Genomic DNA, 17,285 nt, shown 5'->3' with positions numbered 1-17,285 from the left:
ACTTCATGTGAAGAGGGCAGGACCAATGAGGAGTAAGGAAATGTCAGGGAGAAATACACAGCCACACACAGGTAAACAAGAATTTCAGCACAGCCCACACTGCCGCTCTTATCACCCTGAAGCTGTGGGGACCATCTGCTGGTGTGAGAAATTCAGCATTAGGGAGGAAGTCCCAAACCCAACAGCCATATATGCTTAAAAGCAGACGATGTGAGACTTTATACACCTAACTGGCTTGGTTTTGTTTAAGCTTGTGCCTTGTCTGGGAAATCTAATTTACGATTTCAAACTTCCTGAGGTTAAACCTCAAAAGTATAAACCCTGCTGCCAGTCTCAATCCAAAGACATGAATGCCAACACCGTCCCTTGGCCAGCCCTGAGCAAGGCCAGCCGGAGGCCTGAAGCACAGCTCATGGCCTCTGAGTAAGAGTGAAGCTTTATCATTTGCATGTGCACTTTACACAGGAAAGCTTAAAAATGCAGTCCACAGTCCTACTCACTTTTTACCACAATGTCAGACAAGAAGAATAGTTGTGTTTCCCTTCAACACCATGAAAAACAGGAGGTTTGGGGTAGATTCTAGACTTGACTGGTGACATTTGGACGTCGCAAGACACTGGATTTTATATGCCTAAAATTAAAGAAATAAACTATTTTTAAATTCTCTGGACTTCACTTTTATGCAAAAATCTACTAAAGGCACATTTTGTGACATTTCTGTATTTTTCAGAATATTGCACAGCTGCTGAAAAAGGAGGTGACTCTATGAGGCCATCCAATACACCGAGAAACCTGAGCTCCACTACTCCAAGCCCAAGCCTCTGAGAAAGCCACACGAATTCAGGAACCCTTTTCGTCCTCACCACGCCGAAAGCGCAACCCTGGAGCCGCAGGGCCCGTCCTTCAACAACAGTTATAACAGCAGGAAGCCCAAGGTTTGGGACGTCACCTCCAGGTGAATGCGGCATAGAAGTCCCCGCTCCGCGCCGCCGCCGGGGGAGGCCCGGCCGCGCTGGGCCGGCCCGGGCGGAGCTGCCGGGGGAGGGCGGGGGAGAGCGGCCCCCCAGCCGCGGTAAGGAGGGACGGAGGGAGGGAAGGAGGGAGGGAGGGGAGGAGGCGACGGCGGCGGCAGCAGCCGGGGATCGGTGATCGGGGTCGGCTCCGAGCGGGGCGGAGGGCGGGGAGAGCGGGGGCGGGTCGGAGCGCGGCGCGGCGGGGCCGGGTAGGCCGGGCTGTCCCGTGTTGTACTCTCCCCGGCAATCACACCACAAGCATATACCCAGGAACGTGTGTGTGTATATCTCTGTGTGCATATATATTGGTATTTAAAACAGAAAATTAAAGCTTTTTTTTTTTTCTCTCTCCCCCCCCCCCTCAAGTGCTAGAGTTAAATAGGACAAGAGCATATACGGTTACTTTCCCCCTTTTTTTTTTTAAATCTGTGTAATTCATCTTTCTCCTCCACTTTAAGAGGTTGTCTCCCCCCTTGTGCAACAGCTGTGGTTCAGTTCTATAAGCAGTCCCTGATGTTTGTCTTCTTTAAGCTTTGCAGCACCACAGTTGCTGCTGAAGTCTGGTTCCATTGTGTGGTTCTGGCAGTAAATTACCTTCATGCCTTTCACTTCAGAAATGCAAATTTTAGGCTTTGGTGTAGCTATGATAAGCTAATTAGTGTTCGGATGATCCGGACTTCGGGAAGTCCAGAGATGTCTTAGGGAGGCACTAAGGACGCAGTAGGTGACAGTCCTGTCAGAGGGGAATTTGAGCTATTTAAGGTTCTGCCTTTTACAATAATTTAATTAGACAAATTGGATTTCATTGCAGTGATGATTTCTAAGGACTTAATTCATAAAATGTTTCAGTAGCTATTGCTGCATCTGGAGCAGACTAAATTGGCTGGGTGAAGCTGTTAACCCACAGCTGCCTGCCCTGGCCTGAAGAAGGACTGGCTGCATCTCACCAGCCAACTTCACAACTGTATTTCCCGGCCCCCCCCCGTGTTGTTGTTTTAGTGCAACTGCCACTTTAAAAAAAAAAAAAAAAGTGTAGATGTCCCCTCACCAAGCATTGTGCATTTTTTTTAACAATAGCTAGAAGAAAGTAAGAAATGAGCCTTTTAGGCTCACAAAGTATAATGGAGAGTTTCAAAGACATAAGAGGTGCTGTCCAGCCCAGCCATCTGTCACAGGCAATGGAGAGAGGAGATGCAGTTTAGGGAAACTAACCTGGCCACTTGTTTCACCTTGTGTTCCTTAGGGACACCACACATGGATGTATCCACCCAGAGTGCTCTTCTTGCCTGTTGTAAAGTTTGGTATTGCTTTCACTGGAAGAAGTTGCAGGAAGAAGTTGTGCTTTCAATTTAACCAGTGCTTTCATCATTCTGTAAAACTCAGCTGTAGCCTCCCCCAAGCTCCCCCCTCTCCAAACCAAACAGTCTCTGACATTTTTTGCCTCTCCTGAACAGCGGTGGCTCCATTCACTTGGCTATTTGAACTGCCCATCCTGAGCTGAGACCAGAACAGCTCGTAGCAGTCAAGGCTTGGTCCCACCCAGGTTTTTGGTAGCACTAAGACAATACCCCATGTGATGGTCTTGGTACCTTTCCTCATGATGCCCAGCATTTTGTTGGCTTTCTTGTCTGCCACCAAAAAAAGAGGAGGTGCAAAGTTTTGGAGATAGTATGACTATATGGTTATTAGTGTATACTTTAATCATCAGAACAATTTATAAACATTTCAGTGTAGTTGTTTCAGAATCTCATGTCTTTTTCTTTGGATAGATAGAAATCCCCACATGGGTGAGATGTTCTTAAAGAGAGAGCACGTTTTGGACAATAGGCAGGGCAATGTAATTTCCGAGTTCTTTGGTTGTACAAGACAAGTAAAGTTCTAAAGCAATCATTTAATTAAAATAAAAAGATAAGAAGCGATGGGAACTCTTGAGCCTAGGAGCCGTTTACTTAAACTGCTTCATTGCTATGCAAAATCCTCAGTCTTATTAGGAAAATTCTTATATTAGTGCAAGAAATGCACATGATGCTTTGCATTTTGATGGCTTAAAAATATAGCTGCAAGTAAGTTTCTCACTGGCAAGTAGGCTATGCTTAGGGGCACCTGGATGCTACCGAGGGTGTGCAGGAGGGCACATTGTTTCCAGCAGCAGCCTTATATATTCATTATCCACCTCAATTGTTGAGCTGGGTTTGTTGCCTCGGGCAGTAACCAATAGATGAAGTTTCAGAGGAAAACGAGACCTATCATGCACTTAACAAACTGAGCAGTTCTACGTATTGCAGAATTCCTTCTTGCTTTCAGGTGGTCTGGTAAACTTCAAAGCATAGAAAGATATCTTTCTTAGTCATGATTTTAGCTTATTTTTTTTAATTCTTCCCTTTGCTAGAAGACCTGCTCCATATGACTGAAGAGCCAGTGAGATGTTCTTTCCTTGACTACATAAACTCTGTCAGGGATTAGTTGCTCCTAACACAGCATGATGGCAAATAGTGATCCCTTCTTTGAAACCCAAAAGTAACTAGTGGGATTATGGATGTTGATGTTTTAACTTTGGTCTTGCTGTTTTTTCTGGAAATCCTGCATTTCCTTGCTATATATGATTATTTTGCATCTGTTCTACAGTAGTGCTTTTAGATGTTTCCTTAGTTTGCTACCTTTTAAAGCCAGCTTTATAAAAGCAAATTTTAGTGATTGAAGATGCTTTCATTACTGCTTAAATATCTTCCATTTGTGTGCAAGCTGTATTTCTGAGATTTGCCTTAGGTTATGCTAAGTGTATCTTGCTAGTTATAAGAAAATTACAATGATGATGATAGACAAAAAAATCACTCTGAGGGGCTTCTCGGAAGGAACTTGAAGTTTTAGCAAGAGACTGTTTTGACAGACAAGTTGGTGTTTTTGCTAAATCAGCTGTTTGTTTGCTTAAAAATAACCACCCTGGGGTTTAGTTCTGCATGTATCCTCTCTTTTCTGTAGATCAATATATTGCTCTTTGTGGGTGATTGACTCATACATGCAAACAGAAGGATGACTATTGGCTTTATACAACTGTAGGAGAATAAAAAACTTATTTATTTGTGTGATATGGGCACGAGGAGTAGGAAAGGAGCTGAGGGTTAGATGTTGAGTGATCACAGGGGATTACTGGGTAAGTAATTATAAAGCTCATCCTGCAGTAAATACAAGAAGGTGCCAGGAGTTGGTTGTGTCCCTGTGACCCTGTGGAAATGCTGCCAAATGTGCAGGGACTGCTGTTGTGTAATGCACGCTGACATCCTGCATTTCCCAGCAAGCTGGCTGTGGGAAGTTGGACAAGATGGTCTTTTTTTACTTATTTTCTGCATAGTCTGGGTTGGGGAGGTATCATTGGCTTTGACACCAGATGGAACTGCTACAGATCTCTGTGCCTAAATATTGTCAAATGCTCAGTGGGCAGTTTACAAAATGGGGATTATTTCGTTATTTTCCCAGAGATGCAGAGAAAGAATATTAAGACTGTTATACTTTGTTTTTTCTTTACATGTTTACTGTTTAAGGATAACAGATAATCTAATGACCTCAAAATATTTAGTAAATGCCCACATAGGCGTGTTAAAAACATGGGAGTTTACTGTTGACGTGCATGAATGGTGGTTTCTGAATTCCATGTTGCTGAGTTGTTCCATCCCTTATTGCTGTAAGCAGGATTATTTGGCAGGATGATATAATATTCTTAATATTAAGAATATGAAGAGGAATATATCCTATAGGATACTATCATGGGACCATCACTGTGGACTTCTTATTGGCTGGATTCTGGGACCAGACCCTCTTGTGCCCCAGCGTGTAATTCCAGTTACAAGTTCTAAACTTGCAACAACTCCACAGGCTTAAAAAAATTACGTTGTTGACTTGAGCTCACAGGCACTGTTTTATGTGTATTGTGAACACCATCCTTTTAAAGTTGTGCTAAAGAATATTTCTGCTCATTTTTTTGCACTTGAAAATCACTGAAGGCAATACCATGAGCATTATGAACTAGAGGTTCAATATTTGCACGTATTTCAGATTGCTTGAATCCTGTGCTCAATTTATTATTTATATTTTTCATGCTTTATCCATGTGGACTTTTTGTGGTGATTTTTTTTGTTTAGTTCCTTTCAACTGTAGGTTCTTTGTAGCAATGGAGCAGAAACAGTTGGGAATGGAAATTGAAAACAGAGAACTAGATGTATGGAGAAGAAAAAAATAAATAAAAGTAAAAGCAACTATAAGTGATGTTTAGGTTGATTTCAGAGATGTCACGGATGGAGAGATTTTGTTGGCTCTTCTGTGAGAGGGAACTTCCCCACAGATACAGCCTGAAATAAAGGAATTGCAAGAGTGAAGTATCCTACTGTGATTTGAAGGGTTATAATTTCAGGAGAGGAAGAGACACTTCTGCTCAGGCTGCTTTCTCTGGTTGCCACCAGGGCACTTGGAGTTTGGGCCACAGACATATCACAGTTTTCTGTGAGGTAACTTCTCCATGGAAAACTTTTTGGTTTGTTGGGAAAATTGCTGCCTGGACAGAGATGAAATAAAACTAGTGAGTACCCCCTCAAATTAAGCAAAAGATCCCTATGCATTATTAATATTATTTATTACTTTTGTGCTTTGAGACAATTTCAAAGATACATGTGAAAAAGCAGGGATTATTTTTATAAGGTTGTACAAGCTGCTGCTCCAGTGAAAACTGAAACAAACTATTCTTCTTTGCTGGGGTGACAAGCTTTTTAATGAGTAAATAAAATGTCACCTTAGATTGTACATTTTTAATTTTTTCTCTCACCCAGGTACTTACGTTCATTATTAAAGTGGAAGGTGGGGATACACTGGTAAATATTTGTCACTGTTGCAGAGGATTGATTTCAGTGACAGCACATGCTGGGAACTTACTGACTGGAGTAACTTCTGTTACAGGGGTGGCTCTCATTATTTACAGTGTGAGAAAATCTGATATCCAGTCATATTTTTTAAGGGACATTTGTGTACTGTGGTTTGCTGTGGTTTGGGTCAGCTACTAAAATGCACTTTTTATTTTCTGACTTTGAAAATATGTCTAGCAGCCATAATATTCTTGTAATGTCATTTGGTGTAACTCAGCTGGACTCAGTGCATCTACATGAATATATATGAGTTAATGATGTGGCCCAGTAAGAGAATGGAAATGGGCAGCTTTGAACTTGTTCAAATCTAAATTTCATCTAAATTAATCTAGATTCATCCTCACAGGAGGAGATAACACTTTAATCCTGTGCTAGGATTTGGGTTTTTATTTCTGTTCTTTGCAGAAATTTTCCCTCAAGGGTGAGTGCCTCAGAGCGTGCACGGATCAGTGTCTTGTTCTCCAGTTTACTAATTTAACAGCTCATGAATCAGCCTGCACTGCTCAGCACTTCATTGTGCTGCTGATAATTAATCAGATATGGCTCTAATTCCTGTCTTTCAGCAGAACTTAGCTGTGGTCATCTGTTACATCATCTATTATTGACATATTGTAGGAATAGAGGCAACAGGAAGAGAACTTGCGGGAATTTTCTAATGAAGTTAATAGTGATTTGTCCATCATAAACCCTTTTTTATATGGATTAAATTTGATGGTAACTGCCCTTTTGTGTATTGCCACATGATGTTGCATGTTGCTGAAAGCTTTCCCCGCTGCAGACACTCGGGTGGGAGGTGACTGGCATTTATAGGGAGGCACCTGCTTGGCCAGGGCTGTTGGTACAAGTGCCCAGAGCAGGGCACACAGGCTCTGTGGTTAGAGTTTCCTCCTGTGTTTGATTTCTCAAGAGAGCTTAGCTGAAAAATCACTTAACTTTCTTTTTTTTTTTTCCTCTTATTTTGAGTGGTGTTCTATTGATTTTAAACCTTTAATTAATTAGTACCAGCCAAGATAGTGGCTGAATCAGAAAGTTTTGTTTGAAATTTTAACTGTTGTACTAGACCTGTTGAATAGGTTTAAGATACACTATATTGGGGACAGTAGGAATAAAAACACTGCTCTTTTGATTTTTTTTTTTAATATATAACTAGATTTTATAAATGGGGGTGTATATATGTGTAAAACATCTTATGCAACACAACTTCATTACATGTTTAATATTAGTACATTCTTGGTTTGTTTTTGTTTGCTTGTTTGTTTGTTTTTAGTCTTTTTATTGTTGTTGGATGATTTTTGAGTTTCCACTATTGGTGTTGTCTGATTATCATTAAGAATTACAGGTTGAAGTCTTTCCCTGGAGTCTGCAGGGTATGAATGAGTAAGAGCTGCAATCAAACCATCCAACACCTTTGTTTCAGGTGAGAAATAGAATTAAAAGAAAAACAAAAGCAGTCATTCAGCTAAGATGGCAAATTAAAGATCAGCAATGGGAATATAAACCACCCTTCATCAGAACAGAAGAATTCACACAGCCATGGACCAGCACATGTGAGAGCTCCCATTCACATACTAATGCTTTGCTCACTGTTTCAAGGCAAAAAGACAATCAAGATACATTTACAGAACTGCTGATATGGAAACTAAAACTTTGGTGTTGGTTTTTCTGAATAAACAACCTGCAGATTTTGCATACAGTTCTCATGTGTGAGTTTGTTTGGTGTCCACACAGGGACAGTAAAGCAGAGGAGAGAGAGAGAAGAGGGTGCTGTGAAATGTGCTTCCTGCAGCTGCTACAACTGTAAACCATAAAATTGTTGCTAACTTCCAATGGCTCTGCAGCCAGCAAGTCTTTTCTCCCTGAGTATGATGTGAGATATGAGAAATGAGTGAAGTAAGATAAAAACATTATGAAAGAATCTTTATATGTATATTTAGTACTAAATGTTCAAGTTACAGATAGCACTTATGCTTCAAAGAATTTTCTCTATAAAATTTTGCAAACTGCTAATGTGTCACAAGTGGAAATATTAAAATTTGTTTCAGGGTGCACTGAATGCTGTTCAGAGGTACAGTCCCAAGCTTCAGAACTGTAAATCCTCTGTAAATTAACTGATAGAGTTGGCAGCTACAAAACATCGACTTCACATTGTTGTAACTGTTACTATTAAATTTTTCTAAGTCAGAGAAGTTAAAAAAATAGGGAATATAAGGCCTGGGAACAGTAAGAGGTAGGCTCTGAGCTACAGTACTTGGTTGTACTGCAGATGGAGAGTAAGACTTGGCTGAACAGAGCACAGAATCCAGGCTGGATTTGGTCTGTTAACCCAAGACTGACTGCTGAAGTTTGGGATGCAAGTGTCTTCTGCAGGAAGACAGTTAACATTTGGTGGAGAGGCCTGGAGGCCAGGGAAAGTGAGGAGAATACTGTATGTCTGATATATAGGTGTGAGCATTGTAGAGATTTCAAATCTAGGAAAATAAATTGAATTCACAGACGTGTGTGGGACATACATGTCTTTACCATGCAGGTATATTCTGGATCAGTTGTAAAAAGAGCTATGCAAATAAGTAGCTCCAAGCACAGTGACTAATTTAAACTGATTTCTGCTCCATTTTTACTGAGGTGCCTGACATTTTAACACACAGGACCGATCTCCTGCTACTTCTCTGGTGCTCCATGAATACACAACTCTGAGAATGCTGCTCCTTTTAGATTAGGAAGAATAGACAGGGGCTTCTCTTTGTCAAGTGGCTTTTATTTTAATTTTTTTTTTCTTTAGGGTGGAGTTTTAATGTTTTGCTGTCAGGATGGAGAGCAGGATCCCTGTCATCCTTCTAGCCTGTGGCTCCTTCAACCCCATCACAAACATGCACCTGCGGTTGTTTGAGCTGGCTAGAGATCACCTGCACCAAACAGGTCAGTAAGGGGGGCTGAGGGGCACACGCACAGGGCTTGCCTGGCAAAAGGAAGGAACCTCTTCAGTACTTGCTTGGATAAGCTCTCCATTTATGTCTGGCTTAACTTTAATTCTCTTTATTGATCATTTAATATGAGGCTCTCGTGGCATATTCAATGCAGGAAGTGTAGCATTACCTCTTCCTTTGGCTCAGCGTTTAAAAAAGTATAATGAGTGTTCACGCAAATAAAGTGGAAGTTTCATCAGCAGTTTTAGGATCGTATTCGTGGAACTGGCTGAGCCTTGTGAAGGAGTATGCTTAATAATTCTGAAACTGAGAAGAATCATTTATATGTTCAAATTTCATGCTTTTATGATACATGTTTTAGTAAGAAGTGGTACCTGTCAGCAGTCCTGACAGCCAGGTGAAACCGGAGAAAAGGTGAAACGTTAATTATTCATTATCCATCTTCACTAAGAGGCCCTTTTTCCATCCTAGAAAAATAATTTGTTCATAAACTATAAAAAAAAGTGAGATATCAGCAGGATAGAATGTTTTGGCAACAAAGGAGAAAGTGGGTAACATCGGGAACTTCAGCAAGAATCAGAAGAGCCACTGAGAGGCACTGAATTCTAAGCTTGATCAGCTCCTTAGTTGCTGAGGGGGTTTTTTGGTTTGTTTTTTTTTCATCTGGCAGCTGAAATTTGCATTTATGTTTCTGGAAGCAGTAGTGAGGGAATTGTAGTTTACTGGAATCTGACAGAAGTTCCTAGGGAGGTGGTTCAGTAGGAACCTGAAGGGCAAATAACAGTAGAAGGAATGTAGCTGTCAAACTGAGGCGGGGAGAGGATCTGGTAACCCACTGATACCCCTGTGCAGGAAATGCAGCAACTACCTACTCTCTGTATCCTGTCAGAATGCCTTGACCCTCATGAGGAAGAATTACAGAGCTGGCTCAGAGAGCAACCTCTACAAGTCTCTGTTGTCCCATAACTTTAATATTATTTTGTTGCTCCTGCAAGACTGGAAATAAACGGTTAAAAAGAGATTTTAATTGACTTTTTTCACTGTAATTTTGTAACCGATTCTGCTGCCCAGGTGTGCAAGGAGTAGAAGGGTAATGTGAGACCAATTGGTAATTCTGTTTAAGTAACATTTCATTACCTTGGACTGGGAAATGAGTTATGGCTCTGTCTGAATCACAATTCATGGTTTAGTCTGCTCCAGAATGTGTGTAATGAGACTCCAGCCCTTACTCAGAGCAGGCTACTTAAAGAAGTCTGGTAAAAATCATACTAAAATTGAAATTGTGGAAAGCTGAAATGGAAATTGTGCATTACATTGCACCTCTCTAATGTCAGTGCTTAGTTCTGGATAGGGTGTGACTTGCCTTTTGACTTCTTAGTTTAATGTGTGAAGACTCACTAGTATTAGGGCTTTATGCATTAAAGAAACCCTTCATTTGTGTCTGGGTTGCCTGCAGTGCAAAGCAAGGATCCTGTTACCCATCACAAGTCGAGGTGGCTTTATTTGAAGTACCTGTAAGTGCAGGTATATGTGTTTTTATGTATGGATATACAAATCTCCTGTATGATCTCCTTCCCACTGTGAAGATAGTTTCTCAAGCAGAGGGGGTTGGCAAAGTGCTATAAAAATGACTGATTTGGGATGCCTGTTTGATAGTAGACCCATTCCTACCCAGGAAGTTAATTGGTCATTCTCTCCCGATTTTAATCCTGTTTCCAGTTCTGTGGTTACCCAGGGAAGGAGGGGAGAAATTGGAGCTCATTTGCTGAGAAGCCCCAGCTGCAGACTGGGAGCTGGTAGTGGGGCTGGAGAACAGTGGTGATCCATGGCTAGGGTTTGTTTGAACTGAGGGAGGAGGATGCTGTATTCCCAGGGATTCCCTCCTCAGAGGGAGCAGTGCGCTTGGAAGCTGACACACACTGAGTGCCTGGGAAGGTGAGAAGCAGGAGTGGGGAATCACCCAGCACAAGGGGCCGTTACCAGGCTGTGAGAACGGCTTCATTTGGTTCTGTTGCAGGAGTTCTTCATTCCAGATGGGACTGGGATGATGAGTTGTGAAGTGGCTTGGCTGGAGCTCACTGCAGTCACCAGCCCTGGGGGTGTTCAAAAGCTGTGTGGATCTGGCACTGGGGGCATGTTGTAGTGCTGAACTCGGTAGGGCTGTGTTAATGGTTGGGCTCAGTGATCTTAGAGGACTTTTCCAACCTTAATGATTCTGTGACTTCAGAGTCAGGTTTTGCTGTCAGGAATGACATGACTGTCCCTGGTGTGCATCCTGACTGACAGCTCCAGTAATTCTCTCTGCCAGCTTTTTGTACATCACTTCAGTTTCAAATGCTGCCTAATCTTATTTTTCATACATCCCTATTTCAAGTAGGAAATTTTATTGAGTTTCTGGTATTTTAAGCAGTTTCATTGCCACATGTGAAGTAATTCATCCTTTCTCAGCCAACAAATCTTGTCATGCTGCCTTTTAAATATAACATGTGTCTGGATGACTCTAATGATTCTCTTTATCTGGATTTTGAGTCTACTCATGCAAATTTCATGCCTTACACATCCTCACACACAGCTAAAATTTTCTGAGATTCAATGCCTTGTTTTAAAATTGTTTCTTGAAACTTGAGTGACTCCAGCAAGTACCTTTCCAGTCTGTTAATAACTAATACTTTTATTTCTCTCTGAATGTGTTTCTCATTTGACCATAAAGTCCAAAAGGATATATTACTAGAATTAATCTATGTAAGATATTTATAATCTTGTTTCCCAAGTATTGCCAGTGGAATACTGAGATATTAGATCACCATGTTTCCAGATAAGACCAAAAGGGATAGAGGGCAGAGGAGAAGGGGATGAAAGACTAAGATGTTTCTATGTGACAAGACACACAAGGGGTAGTTGTAGAATAATGAGTTCCTAGCTTATGAAAAGGTGGGAAAAAATGTGCCACCATCAATGGGTTGTGTCAGATGCAGTGCTGGACAGCAGAGCTGAGAAGTCCAAGGAATAATTAGTCACTAACCAGCCTTGAGAATTTGGAAGTTTATGTTGCTCTAGGGCTGCATTTGACTGAAGTGGAATGATATTTTCAAGAAAGGGACAGGACCAGATTGTAACACCAGCAAGTCAGCATAAATGCAGGCTTCAGTTTGGTTTTTGCTGCAACAAGTCTGATAACTGGAATTTGAAAACAACAGAAGAACTCCAGTTGGATGCTGCTGTTTTGACTGTGTGTGCAGCAGTATGAGATACAGGGCTGGAACACGATCCAGTCAGCTGTACTTACTCACTACATATACAATAAATATTGACAGACATTAGTTAAAACTGCCTTAGCTTAAAAAATGCAAAGGAAACAAATACTTGATTATTTTCTTTTCATTACAAGATTTACAGCAGTGCTTGCCTGGCTAGAGCAGTACCTGGTTCATTGTGTTAGGCTTTGCCCTTGAAAGGTGCATGAAGAGGGATGCACGTGTGGCTTGGCATTGCAAAAGAATTATAGAATGCACTTTGCAGAGGTGCAAATCAAAAGCATGAATTTAAGACATCTCAAGGCATACCACATCCCTGATGAAAACACTTCCATTACATCAAACTCCATTTGCTGAATACTGTTAGCAGTGCATACAGTTTAGTTTCTAACCTTCTTCTGAATTATGCTTTCCTAAGTGGAAGAAGTGTAGGTGTGTTTCTGTTCCACAAGTTTTGTTGTCTTACTATAAAGCCCAGCAGAATAAAGGGTGAGCATCCCCAGCTTGCAGTGGTGTTTGTGTTACCTCTGTATTTGCCCTTGGAATCACAGCCTCCTGTACTGTAACACTGCTGCAGAGAACCATTGCTTTCCAGTCATGTTACATGGATGAGAGCGTTTCAGAATAAAGTGTCTTATGAGTAGAGCTACAATATTTTGTTACTCACATTGTTGCTCTCAAAATGGTGGTTTTATCCATCCTTTCTAGAGGAAATACTCATTTTCATAGATACTCCTTTTTGTCCAGCTCTAGTGAACACTGTAGAAGTGAAGCTGTGTTTAAGATCTTGATATAAAAGGTTTATTGTGGATGTGCTGTGTGGAGATGGCTGAGCATTTATTTGAGGGCTGGTCACTGTGCATGCTCAGTTACTCAGCTGCTGGAGGAGTTACACACAGAAGGCTGATAAAAGAAATTAAATAGTCCAGTAATTATCTGTATTTGTAAAAGCAAGTGTGCCAGTCGTTTCAACGAAGAAATGAAAACTTACATTAAGGTAAGCTCTTGTTTCAATATAGACGGTTAGAACATTATATTGTAACTTATTTTCCAACACTGTTCACGACTGGTAGCACATTTTGCATCATTTTACATTTTGAAATAGCTGCCACTTCCCTCACAAAGGAGAACTGACTCCTCAGCAGAGTGATACTTGTTATTTATGTGTTTGATGTTGTGTACCTACTATGCAGTAAAATTTAAACCATTCATCAGATGCATTTGGTTAAATCTGAGATGTGTAGGTAGGTTTATGCCCTTAGAACAGGTGTAATGAAGCAAAGAAAATACTTATTCCTGGAGAAACCTTCCAAAACCCAACGCCAAAAAATTTGCAATCCTGTGTCCTACAATCATTCATGAGTGCACTGTGTAGAAGTTATCTTGTCCTGTGCTTGAAAGAAAATTAGGGAGAGTCTCCAGAAAGAAACAGGAGTCCAGGGAATTTTCTTTCACTTATGCTTGCAGACTGGATGCACAGGACAGAAACCATAGATAGGTGATGAGTTGAGTGCTGTCATCTTGAGTAAAGTGTGTTGGGTTTGAGGGTAGATTTTTTGGTCTTTGGTTTTCAGTGGGTTTGGGGGTTTTTTTGGTGTTTAGGTTGGTGGAAGTTCTTTTGGTGTGGTATTGATTTGGATTTTTGTGTGTGTGTTTAGGGCTTTTGATTTGGTGGCTTGGAATTTTTTGGTGGTTTACTCTGGGTATGGTTTTGGAGGGGGTGTTGGGTTTTTCTTAGCTGGCCTTTGTTTTTTTCCCAGTGGGTGAGAGATATATGACATGGTCTTTAAACTAATGCCCATATCTGCAGGGAGGCAAAACTTTTGTATTTGAGTTGGTGTCGTGTTTCATTGATGTCAGAGAAGCTTCCAGCAAGTCTAACTCTGCCTTTCACTCAATTATCATGGAAATGCAGAAGAGACTTATGTTTTGTGGGCGCTGCTCAGCAGGGAGGAAAGTTTCTAGAAATTTTGCTTATGCTAAACCAGAACTATTTCATAATACTTACTTAGCAGCATGTTGGAAAAGGAATGAAATCCAGCAGCACCAAGGCACCAAGTGCCATTGCTGCCTGCTCGGGACGGGAAGGAAGGAGGAACAGCAGTGGGGTCATTCCTCTTCTCTGGGTAGGATCACACCAGAAGGCTGCAGAGCTTCCCAGTCTGTTGTGGGTTTTCCTGGGACACAGAGAAAAATGAGTCATGGGTCAGAGTTAAATGTATGGAAGTATCTCATTTATTTGGTTTCCTGTAGTGGTTATTTACTTTTATGATTTACCTTTTGTATAGTTTCTGACAGTGAATTCCAGACTTACTGCTAGAAGAAATAAATCTTTAGAAGCCTAACCCAAGTACACATACAATTTTATATGAAATAGCTATTTGATAAATTTGCTTTAGTATTAATAAATTAATTCAGCATTACAATTTGTGCTAGTGTTTGTGACAATTGACAGTGACTTTTATTATGTAAAACTAAATACCAACTTAATAATCTATTTTAACATGTTTGAGAGACAGTTTTTGTTTCATTACTTTTGTAGCCACTAACAAGTTTTCCTAAACAGTTCTTAGAGAATATAAGTTTGTAGCAAGAGGAAATTTTTTGCTACTTGTGATAGGTATGTTTTGAAAAACAAAGCCACTTAAGGGCCTGGAGGATTTTTACACATACTTAGGACAAGCAATAATAACACACTTCAGGATGAAAAATTCTATTCCAGAGAAGTAGAATTTGAAGATAATTCTGGACCAAGAAAGGTTTAAAGCTACCTATAATAATTTATGGGACAGAGAAGAGAATTGCAGTGGACATTAAGAGAAGCCCAAGGGGACAGAATTTAATGATTTTCTCTTTGCATGCCTGCCAGAATTGAGGGCCATATTTGAATAGGTGAACTTTCAAATTACTGAAGAGGACACAAGTTATTACCAGCCAATAATAAAATGTTTTCCTATGTTTTGACAGCTAGAGCTTGTAATTTTAGGTGGAAGGCTCTCATGGGCATCGTGTTTGCACAGTGTGGGTTACTCAGCTGTGAATCATCTCAAACACTTCCTGTGTTTGACTGTCAGTACTGAAGTACCTTCATTTTTTCCTTCTAGTTGTTTTCATTTCTGCTTTGGAACAAGCTGATATGGCATCAGAAGCTCTTAGCCCATTTATGCAGTTCTAGGCCAGACTGAGGACTGAAATCATTACAACTCACAGGGATAGGACAGACTCGTTCTTGGTTAGCATGATCTCACAGAAATTTAATTTTTACACTTAATATATTCATTTGAAATATAAGGGAACAATTTATGTCTGTAGGAACTGAAAAGAAAAAACTGAAATGTGGAAAATAAAATTATTGTTAACCTTTTAATAAGGTTAACATACTAATGACTTCAAACTGTAGCTTCTTTCCCTTTAAATGAGAAGTGACTTCAAACTGTACTTTCTTTCCCTTTAAATAACAATTTGTTCTAGCTCTGTATAATATCAGACTACCAGAGAATAATTGTTGTCCATAAATCAAGTGAAATTATTTCCAATTTCAGATCAAGAGATGGACTTAATTATATGCACATCTTTGCATTTTTCTGGAAAGTTTTATCTTGCTCATTTTGTCTGCAATGAGAATGTTTTACAACAGAGGATGGTTTGAGCTGACATTTTAAGAGGTTGCAAATCTCATTGAATTTTCATACTATTTTTTTAAGTCCATCTTAAGTCCAGTGAAGTACTTTTAAAAATTTTACCCTATTGCATCAAAATAAATGTGAAGTTACTAGATTGTATTTTAGAATATTAAATTGTCACGTGCCAGTATCAAAAATTATGAGTCCAGGGGTATTGTTTTCATTATAAATAATGCTGCATTTAAGTTTCTTTGTTAAAACAACTGAATTAGAAAAGAAGATGATTTTTCCCCTTCAGGATCATATTTAGCATAGCTATTTAAAATGCATGTGCTACATCAGAAATAATTTTGTTTCCTTTTTGTTCAGTTGAAACACCCTTTCTCTCCTCTCCATTTCTTGAGGGTTGCAGCTTCGAGTAGTGACTGATGGTTTATCAAAATGAGAGCTACATTTTTGTTTTCTGATTTGAGGACAGAATTACAAAATCTAACAATAAGAGCCTGATGTGTTAATGATTCCATGATGTCACAGGAGTAGAAAAATATGGGCCTATTTTCAAATTTAATTAACATGATCAGCCTGACAGAAAGGGGCTTTAGTGGCTGCTAAGCTGGTGTTTATAAGTTTCATTTTAGACCCCATTAGCCCCATCTTTGGTCTTGAATCTTCTGATGTGTCTGAATCACATTAATCACAGCTGTAATAATGTGCCATAATTCTTGCTTTAACACAAGAAGGCACAATGATTTTGATAAACAAGCATCAGATGCTTAAGAACAAAGTAGTATTAGTTAAGTCATCCATTGCTCTGGCTATATCAAAGCTGTAATTACTGGACTATGAAACTTAATCTTATCTAACGATTTTGGTACTTTGCAACATAAATTATGAATATCTCTACTTGCTTTAAAATTGTCTGTTCATCCAGCTTTCCTTTATGGATCATATAACAGGATAAACATATTGATAGTAATTGTGAGCAGTTCACAGAGAAACAAAGAAGCTGCATTTTAATTGCTGTTAATGTATTAAAAACAACACCCAAAACAAGTTGTTCATAGTGTCTTATAATTTTGTAGTTAACCATGAAAGTTAACCTTTGAAGAAGTTGGACTAGATGACCTCCCAAGGTGTTATCCACCCTAAATTTTCAAGGTTCTGTGAAAAGGACATAATTTTCTTTTTTCTTTTCTTTTTTTCAAAAGGAAGGTATCAGGTGATTGAGGGCATAATGTCTCCTGTTAATGACAACTATGGAAAGAAAGGCTTGGTTTCAGCAAGGCACAGGATAGCAATGGCTAAACTAGCACTGAAGACATCTGACTGGATTCGAGTTGATCCGTGGGAGAGTGAGCAGGAGACATGGACAGAGACAGTCAAAGTATTAAGGTAATTACATTATCTTTTTTCTGTCTTTATGAAATTGCTGACTGCCAAAAATCTGCTGGTCTTCCAGGTCAGTGCACAGACCTCACTCCTGTAAAACAGCCAGGCAAAGCAGAGCATGTCTGGTTGTGTTCACTTGCTGTGGAATAAAGTATTCTACCTGTGAGCAATG

General features: G+C 40.0%; 1 protein-coding gene across 4 annotated transcripts in view; it reads left to right on the top strand.

Annotated features, from left to right (window-relative positions):
* Positions 1-825: 825 nt before the first annotated feature.
* Positions 826-17,285, top strand: part of LOC108502532 (retinol-binding protein 1) — a 40,616-nt gene continuing 24,156 nt past the window's right edge. For 2 of the 4 annotated variants that reach the window (XM_017825554.1, XM_017825552.1), the window contains exons 1-4: positions 996-1,072; positions 7,255-7,340; positions 8,703-8,839; positions 16,933-17,116. In XM_017825554.1, coding sequence (XP_017681043.1) covers positions 8,731-8,839; positions 16,933-17,116 — 293 coding nt within the window. In that variant the 5' untranslated portion in view covers positions 996-1,072; positions 7,255-7,340; positions 8,703-8,730. Of the gene's footprint in view, positions 956-995; positions 1,073-7,254; positions 7,341-8,702; positions 8,840-16,932; positions 17,117-17,285 lie in introns of those variants that run through there. The other 2 variants (XM_017825553.1, XM_017825557.1) reach the window with 2 other exon arrangements.

This window comes from Lepidothrix coronata, unplaced genomic scaffold (genome assembly GCF_001604755.1).
Source record: "Lepidothrix coronata isolate B3197 unplaced genomic scaffold, Lepidothrix_coronata-1.0 Scaffold120, whole genome shotgun sequence".
NCBI classification, from domain to species: domain Eukaryota; kingdom Metazoa; phylum Chordata; class Aves; order Passeriformes; family Pipridae; genus Lepidothrix; species Lepidothrix coronata.
This window is presented reverse-complemented; position numbering and strand designations above follow the sequence as displayed.